At 36.5% G+C, this 9,741-nt stretch overlaps 1 protein-coding gene across 1 annotated transcript in view; it reads left to right on the forward strand.

Moving 5' to 3' along the window:
- MCEE (methylmalonyl-CoA epimerase) overlaps positions 1–9,247 on the forward strand; it is a 29,228-nt gene extending 19,981 nt beyond the window's left edge. Inside the window, exon 3 of the mRNA XM_047086743.1 lies at positions 8,819–9,247. Within this exon, the coding sequence (XP_046942699.1) occupies positions 8,819–8,968 (150 nt within the window). The 3' untranslated portion in view covers positions 8,969–9,247. The remainder of the gene's footprint in view (positions 1–8,818) is intronic.
- The last annotated feature ends 494 nt before the right edge of the window (positions 9,248–9,741 follow it).

A 9,741-nucleotide genomic window follows, 5' to 3' on the forward strand; every position in this document is an offset into this window, starting at 1 on the left:
AATACTCTCCAGTTCCATCCATGTTGCTACAAATGGCCAGATTTCATTCTTTCTCATTGCCAAGTAGTATTCCATTATATATGTAAACCACATCTTTTTTATTTATTCGTCGGTTGATGGACATTAACTTATTAAATCTTAGACGTATTTATTGGATTAAGGGATATTGAAGAAGCAGTATACTAAAAACTGAGATGCAATATCAGAATTGTAGATATTTGTACTTGGGTAGAATGTTCTTTAATGAAAATATCCATGATCATATTTAGCATAGAAGTTATCAAAAGGACACTGAAAAAAGTCATTCTGTTATGAAATATTTCAAACATACAAGAAGTAGAAAAAAAATGTAATGCACTCCCATATTCCCATCACCCAGATTCAACAGTTTTCAATATCTTGGCACATTTGCTTTATTATTTTTTTCCTTAAACTAAAAGTCCTTCACAACATGTCATTTCACCTTTATGTAGTTTGTGTCGCTAAAAAATTAACCATGATGACATTATCATATTGATCAAAATTAAAAATAAATCTTTTGTCACCATCATAAATAATAGTCCATAAATCAGATTTATCAGATTAATTCACAAATGTCTCTAGAGTTGACTTGTTCTAATCAAGACTTAAACAGTGTCCATTTATTACAAATGATTGTTAATCACTTTAGGTCCTTTTTTAAAAAAAATTATTAACATCTTACTAGTATAGTACATTTGTCATGATTAATGAACCAAATTGATAACATTATTATTACCTAAAATCTATGCTTAGATTTTCTTAGTTTTTACCCAGTGTCCTTTTTCTGTTCTGGGATCCCATCCAGGATCTCACAGTACATTTAATTATCATGTCTCCTCATGCTCCTCTTGCCCGTGACAGTTTCTCAGAGTTTCCTTGTTTTTGATGACCTTGATATTTTTGAGGATTACCAGTTACTTTGTAGAGTCCCTCAACTCTCATGAGATTTTTTTCTCATGATTAGATAGACTTGGGTTATTGATTTTTGGGAGGAAGACCACAGAGGTAAAGTGTCATTCTCATCACATCACATCAAGGGTATATATTATCAACATGACTTACTACTGTTGATACTGCCCTTCATCCCCTACCTGAGGCAATGTCATCATGTTTCTCTACTGTAAAGTTACTCCCTCCCCCCCCCCCCCATTCTCCATAATATAAACTTTGGGAGGAAGTTACTATGTGAGGCCAGTGCTGAAGGCATGGAGAATTATGCTCCATCTTTTTGATAATTCCATAAATTACTTGAAATTTTTGTGAATGGAAGATTTGTCTGTTCTTCCTCATTTATTTACTCAATTATTCATTATTCAGCAATTTACTTAGTGATTCAGACATTTATTTGCATCAGTGAGGATGTATAGGTATTTATACTTCGGATTATAATCCAAAACTACTTTGTTTTGTTGCTCAAACTGTTCCAGCTTATCAGAGGGGCACTTTGGGTTGGCTCCTGTGTCTCTGATATACCCCGTCTTTTTTGTTTGTTTTCCTCCCACACCTGCTTACTTTATGGTACTATAAGATGTTCCAGACTCATCATCTGTATTCCCTGCCCTAGCCTAGAACCAGACATTTCTCCAAGGAGCCCTGGTTCATTTTACTAGAGAATGGTATTAGAAACCAAGATCTGAGCTCTGTATGTGCTTGTTGCTACTAGAGTGTCACTGTTTCTTGGCCTTTTGAGCTAACAGCAAGGGTATATATGTGTATATATACATATATCTATAGATATTTCTCTATATAACCAGATAGAACTTACAAGATTTATATATAGCATACTCATGAACTCATGAGTTTATACTGATGTTTCCAACTCTAACCCATTACTACATGGATCACTGTAGCCTTCTTTGTTCATAACTGCCCATTGCAACAGTGAGAAACTTGGCTCCCACCATCTGCTATCCATTTATTTAATTGTTCAATTTCAGTATGGATATATAATGGCTGTATTTGTTTCCTAGGGATGCTATAATAAATCACCATAAACTTGGTGGCTTAAAACCACAGAAATTTATCTTCTTAGAAAGTTCTAGAGCCTAGAGTCCAAAATCAATAGGAAGAAATATGGAAGAAGAAAAAGAACATAACAGTGTAGATCATAAGAGAGAGATGTAGAACATGGTCAAAGGTTTTATCAGAGTATAGTTGGAATCCCGGAAAAAGAGGAGAAGAAAACATAAGTAATAATTGAAGAAATAGTCTACAAGTACATTACCAATCTGAAGTAAGACATCAACCCACAAATTCAGGAAGCTCAGCAACCCCAAGTAGGGCAAATTCAAAAAACAGTACCTGAGCACACTAGGATCAAGCTGAAAGCCAAAATGAAGAGAAAAATCTTAAAAGCAATCAGAGGGGAAAAAAAAAGACAACAGAAATGATGAAATAACATAATATGTAATGACATTTTTTTTAACATACAAAACCCCCTGCCAATGTAGAATTCTAATTGTAGCTGAGTTAACAGAGGCCAGGTTTATCCCTTTGCCTCAAACAAACAAAAAATCTGACATTAGACAGCACAACTCATTGATTCATGAAAGAAGGGAAACAAGATGAGCCCTGCAGTTTTCCAGCTTACTGGCTGGAGAGAGTTTCCAGGCTGCAGTATAGGAAGGGGGAATCCAAGTGAAGGTTAGCAGTCTCCCTGAGTTGAGGAGATAGAAGTTGAAGTCTGGGGAGGCCATGGGGATTGAGTTTGCAGTATAAAGTACAGGAAGAGAGAGCTCCAGAGAGAGTTTTCCAGAGATCTGCAGTACTTCTCAAGTCTTCATCTGAGTATTGAACAGTGCATGATACATGTGAGGAAGCTACCTGAGCCTGGGAGTAGAACCCTTTGAAAGCATCAGAATAATCCTTATGCCAGTTGGGCCAGTTTGTGTTCTTACCCACCGTAGTGGAAGTTCTTGTAATTTACGGGGTATTGGGTAGAGTATTTAGAAGGGTTTTGCCTTATCAGTGAGGAAAATCAGTCCTAGATTCAAGGCTGCTCTGGTCCTTCAGTAAGTGAATGGGTAAATAAGTTGGTACATCCAAACAGTGGATTATTTTCAACACTGAAAAAAAGTAAGCTATCAAGCCATGAAAAGTCATGGAGGAATCTTAAGTACATATTACTAGTGAAAGAAACCAGTCTGAGAAGGCTACATACTGTGTGTGACATTCTGGAAAAGGCAAAACTGGAGACAGTAAAAAGATCAGCGGTTCAAAGCGCGGGTTGGGGGGAGAGGAGAGAAAGGATGAATAAACAGAGCACAGAGGATTTTTAGGGCAGTGAAAGTACCTTGTGTGATATCGCAATGATGGGTACATGTCATACATTTGTCCAAACCTGTAGAATGTACAATACCAAAAGTGACCCTATGGTGAACTGCACTTTGGGTGATAATGCTGTCAGTATAGGTTCATCAGTTGTAACAAATGTACCACTCTGGTGGGGTGTGTTGATAATGATGGGAGCTATGCATGCATGTGGTCAGGGGTTATATGAATAGGAAATCTCTGTACCTTTGCTCACTTTTGTGAACGTAAAACTGCTTTTAAAAAGATAGTTTAAGACAAAACAAAAACGCTGTCATTTAGAATTCTGAACTTGATGAAAATATCCTTCAACAATGAAAGTGAAATGGAAACATCTTAAACGAAAATGAGAGGATTCCTGTCCAGTAGACCTGCGCTATAAGAAATACTAAGGAAGTATTCAGGATGTATATTTAGTATTCATCCCTTCAGGATGAAGGGAAATAATACCAGATGAAAATTCAGATCTTTACAAGGATCGAAGAGTACTAGACATGGTAAATTTGTAGGTTAAAATAACAACTTTTTTCTTACCTTAAATTATCTAAGAGACAATTGACTTGAAGTTTTTTAAATGTAGAGTTTATAACAGAATAAATAAGTGTAAAGGACGGGAATTGGGCAAATGGAAGTATCCTGTTGTAAGTTTCTTATATGTGCATTGGTGGACTAATAAGATTAAAATATGAATTGTAAACTCTAGAACAATCATTAAGAAAATTAAGGGAAAACTAAAATATAAAATAAAAAGTACAAAAATACATGTTTTTTTTCCAAGTTTTATTTAAATTACAGTTAACATACAGTGTAATCTTACTTTCAGGTGTAGAATTTAGTGATGTAGCACTTAGGACACCCAGTGCTCATCACAACAAGGGCCCTCCTAATCCCCATCACCTATTTAACCCATCCCCCTCCCCCTCCCGTCTGGTAGCCATCAGTTTGTTTTCTGTAGTTATGAATTTGTTTCTTGGGGTCGCCTGGGTGGCTCATTCCATTGAGTGACTGACTCTTGATTTCTGCTTAGGTCATGATCCCAGGGTTGTGGGATTGAGCCCGGCGTCTGGCTCCGTACTGAATGTGGAACCTGTTTAAGATTCTTTCTCCCTCTGCCCCTCTCCCCCACATGCGCTCGCTCTCTCTCTCTCTCTCTCTCTCAAATAAAAATTTTTTAAAAATTGGGGGGATGGCACTTGGATGGCTTAGTTGATTGAGCGTCTGACTTTGGCTCAGGTCATGATCTCACACGGTTCATGATTTCTAGCCCCGCGCTGGGCTGTCTACTGTCAATGAAGAGCCCGCTTCAGATCCTCTGCCCCCCTCTGTCTCTGCACTTCCCCCACTCATGCTGTCTCTGTCAAAAAATACACATTAAAAAAAATTTTTTGTAAGAGTCTGTTTCTTGGTTTTCCTCCCCCCCCCCAAAATGCATTCAACCAATAGAAGTCAAGAAAGAAAGAATGAAGTATTAATGAGACAAAAAAATAAGATGGTAAACAAATTCAACTGTATGAATGTTAATTAAATGTAAATGGATTAAACATTAATTAAAATGCAAAGTTTATATATCTGGATTTTTAAAAACCCCATACATTTAAAAAAATCTATACATCTGCAGGTGAAATTAAGAAAACCGTTCCATTTATAATAGCATCAAAAGAGGAAAATACTTAGGAATCAATTGAACAAGGGAACTACAGAAATTGTCCTGGAGCCTGTTTCAGATTCTGTGTCTCCCTCTCTCTCTACCCCTCCCCCACTCACTCTCTGTCTCTTTCTTCTTCAAAAATAAATAAACATTAAAAATTTTTTTAAATCTTAAAAAAAATATTGTCATGCATCAGATGACTATTGTTAGGGAGGCAACATTCTCTAAATTGATACATGGATTTAATGTAAGCCCTATCAGATTCTGGCTGGCATTTTTGCAGAAACGAACAAACTAATCTTAAAATTCACATGGACACGCAAGGGATCCCAAATAGCCAAAGCAATCTTGAAAGAGAAGAACAAAGTTGGAGGATTCACACTTGCTGATTTCAAAACTTTATACAATGCTATAGTTATCAAAATGGTGTGGTACAAGGATAAGGATAGACATACAGATCAATAGAATAGAACTGAGAGTCAGACATAAATCCTCATATTTACAGTAAGTTTTCAACAAAGGTACAAAGACCATCCAATGGGGAAAGACCAGTCTTTTCAGCAGATGGCATTTAGGACAGCTGGATAGCCACATGGTCACACCATATGTTTGATAAGATTTAAAGATTTATAAGATTCTTTTGATGGTGGGGACACAATCATTGACACTCCGGTAGATGAAAGGCAAAACTTCTTTAGAGCTCCAAATGACAACGCTGCCATGTAGGCCACATGGGATTGCACCTGGGACAGTAACAGCAAGCTGCAGTTGTAGGGGGCAGCTTAATGAAGCAAATGTGTTGGGGTTATCTTTCATAGGCTCCCTTCAGCCTGGTTAATTTGAATAATTCTGTGGGCTCTGGGGCATATGGACTGTACCTGGTTGTTTGGTACTGTCTCTGGAGCAATTAAAGTGGCCACATAATAGCCCTAGAGTGTGAGAGCCTGATAAGGGAGATGGTTGAGAGGTGGCCTTTTATCAGTTGCTCAAGAACTGACCAGCCTCTAGCCAGGGACTCAGAACTGGGTCAAGACAGCATTTCAAAAAAGCTTAAAGCTATATATACATACCATATATATATACATATATATATATATATATATATACATATATATATATATACCATATATACAACTTAACTCCAAATGGGTCAAAGACCTAAATGTAAAAGCTAAAACTATAAAGGTCTCAGAAAAAAAAAAATAGGCATAAGTTTTCATGACCTTAGCTCGGCAATGGTTTCTTAGATACAACACCAAAAACATAACCAATAACATTGGCTTCATCAAAATTAAAACGTTTTGTGTAAAGACAATTCACAGAATGGGAGAGAAAATTTGCAAATCACATATCTGATAAGGGACTTATGACTTGTCTTTATCCTTAATCTTTTGTCTGTTTGATAGATATATCAGATACTGAGAGCTGTGGATGTTTACTTTTTATTTTTCAAGGTAGTATCATTAGGTACATGCAGAGTTGACATTGTTTTGTCATCTTGGTGGATTGTTCATTTTATTTATAAGTTTTATCTGTCTTTATTTAGTGTATTTCACTTTAAATTTTGTTTTAGCTGATACTAATACTGTATCAACTTTCTTTTAGTTAATATTTGCCTGGTATATCTTTTTTCCATCCTTTTACTCATCTTTTATAGTTTTGTGTAGGTAAGTCTCTTCTAGAGAGCGTATAATTGCAGTTTTTTATTGTTGGGTGCATATATCTCTTTCAGTAAACATATTTTTTAAATTTTATATTCATTCTGACAATCTCATAATTCATTTAATTTTATAATTCATTTAATCTGTTTTCCATATTGGAACTTATTTTCTACTGTATCATATAGTATTTTCTTTTTACCTTTTTTTGGTTTTTGTTATTTTTCCCTTCTGCCTTTCTTTGGATTGACTAGCTTTTTTTCTTTTTTACATTCCTTCTGCTATTTTATGTAAAAATTTTTTTTTAATGTTTATTTATTTAATGTTTATTGTAATGTTTATTTATTTAAATATTTTTAATGTTTATTTATTTGACAGAGAGACTGAGCATGAGTGGGAGAGGAGCAGAGACAGAGGGAGACACAGAATCCAAAGTAGGTTCCAGGCTCTGAGCTGTCAGCACAGAGCCGGACATGGGGCTTGAACTCATGGAGTGTGAGATCATGGCCTGAGCCGAAGTCAGATGCTTAACCAACTGAGCCACCTAAGCACCCTTTCTCTTTTTTGATTTAGCTCAGTTTTGGTAGAATATGTCAATCTGTTCTCTTAATTTTGTTTTAATTTTTCTTAAATATCTCCACCAGTTCCTGCCATGTGCTTATATCTTCAAATGTCAATGGAATCTTGCCCATAAACTCAATCACCAAGCTCTCTTGTGTTCTATTGGCAATTTAGCATCTAACCATTGAAAAGGGTCTAGGTTTCCCTTCTAGCCTAAATGTTTATTAGTAGGGGAATGATTAGGTAACCTTTTTATTTTTATAAAGTAGTTTTTTTTTTTAAGTTTATTTATTCCCATTGGGGCGCCTGGGTGGCTCAGTTGGTTAAGCATTTGACTTCAGCTCAGGTCATGATCTCACAGTTCGTTAGTTCAAGTCCTGCATCAGGCTTTCTGCTGTCGTTGCAGAGCTTGCTTCAGATCCTGTCTCTCTCTCTCTCTCTCTCTCTCGCTCTCTCTCTCTCTCTTTGCCTCTGCTCACTCTGTCTCTCAAAAAAATAAACTTTAAAAGTTTAAAAAAAATCTATATTTTGAAAGAGACAGAGTGTGAGTGGGGGAGGGGTGGAGAGAGAGGATCCCAAGCAGGCTCCACACTCTCAGCCCAGAGCCAGATGCGGGGCTCAAACTCACAAACGGTGAGATCATGACCTGAGCTGAAATCAAGAGTTGGACGCTTAACCAACTGAGCCAGTCTAAGGAGGATGACTTTCCAAAATAGAGGAGAATCATTCTTTCATGAAGTATATAGAAACACATTTGCTCCTTTCTTAGCCTGCCAGTATATATGAAGAAAATAGAAATGATTGAGAAGAGAGTTATACAACTATAAATGTTCGGATTTTTCAGAATGGGGAAAAACATTTTGGTGGCAATTTAATAGTCATTTTCATATGTATGAAGTTTTATTTTTATTTAATGTTTATTTTTAAGAGAGAGTGTGTGTGCAGGAGAGGGGCAGAGAGAGAGAGGGAGACACAGAATCCGAAGTGGGCTCCAGGCTCTGAGCTGTTAGCACAAAGCCAGACATGGGGCTAGAACCCATAAGCCGTGAGATCATGACCTGGGCTGAAGTCAGACATTTAACCGAATGAGCCACCCAGGCACCCCATGTATACCAAGTTTTAATCTCAAAAGTCATAACCTGGTGGTTTTTCAGGTGGGAGGTTTGGGGATCCAGGGAAGCACTCCTACCTTTTGAGTACCTACCACAGTCTGTGTCATAAACTCTTATCTGTTAACATTTTAATCTCTTGCTCATTTATATGGTAGGCCTCTTCTCTCTATTAAGAACCCAGGGCTCTTAAAAAACAATATGTGCAGTATCACCAAGAGTACTTCTAGAAGAAAATATTGTAAATTATAACATACATTTTTTAGGTTACAAGGAGAAATGGTTAATAATGGTGAAAATTCTTAAGCATTGTGGTTGCTCACCTATGGAAATCTAGCAACTTCTTTTACTTTTCTAGAAGCATTAAGCTGAAATTTTTTGAAAGTTTAAGGATGATTCTGCCTAAAGCTACTGGAGGAGATATTTTCTTCTTCAAAGTCTTGAGATACGTAAGATGCTATAATTTGGTATTTTTGTGATCTCAAATGTGTTATTTATTTCCTTTTCTCAAGGTGGATGATATAAATGCAGCTGTGATGGATTTGAAAGAGAAGATTCGTATTCTAAGTGAAGATCCCAAAATAGGAGCACATGGAAAACCAGTGATTTTTCTCCATCCTAAAGACTGTGGTGGTGTTCTTGTGGAATTGGAGCAAGCTTGATTTATATTTGCAAGAAACTTAAAAAATTCCCATCAACATATACTGAAAAACCCCATCAAATTATACTCCAGCATTGAATTCTTCACTCCTTCTATCAATGAAAAGTTCAAAATTAAAAGCCAAATTAAAGAGATTTTTTAAATTATATGTACACATAATATATATTTGACATATTTGTTAATTTGGGTTTTTTCTGATTTAGAGGAATCCTTGGTTATTAAATACTTAGGGAATATTGTTAAAATCATATTCATAGAAATAAATTTTTCCTGTCCAAAATGGGGTAACTGATTACAATATGTTACTGTGTGACAGTGTGTGTGTGTGCACGCGTGTGTGCGTGCATGCACATGCACATGTGTGTGAGGTGGGATGGAGTTATGAAATGATGCCTGACAGTTGCATAGCTACATATTTGGGACAAAGTGCTTTCTGAGGATGTTATGGAGAGCTTTTTTAATTTAATTTAATTTAATTTTTTTAAATTTGTTTAATGATTTATTTTTGAGAGAGAAAGAGAGCATCAGAGGAGGAGGGACAGAGAAAGAGGGAGACAGAATCCAAAGCAGGCTCCAGGCTCCCAGCTGTCAGCACAGAGCCGGATGCAGGGCTTGAACTCACAGACCACAAGATCATGACCTGAGCCAAGGTTGGATGCTTAACTAACTGAGCCACCCAGGCGCCCCAGGGAAAGTTTTTTAGAGCAAACTTTTAAACTTACGGAATTTTGACAAAATTTGTGCTCCTCTGGAATAATTCATGTTCACAGGTTC

This window comes from Lynx rufus, unplaced genomic scaffold (genome assembly GCF_022079265.1).
Source record: "Lynx rufus isolate CCGP_SWC_20201006 ecotype Redwood Valley unplaced genomic scaffold, mLynRuf1.p SCAF_21, whole genome shotgun sequence".
Lineage (NCBI taxonomy): Eukaryota > Metazoa > Chordata > Mammalia > Carnivora > Felidae > Lynx > Lynx rufus.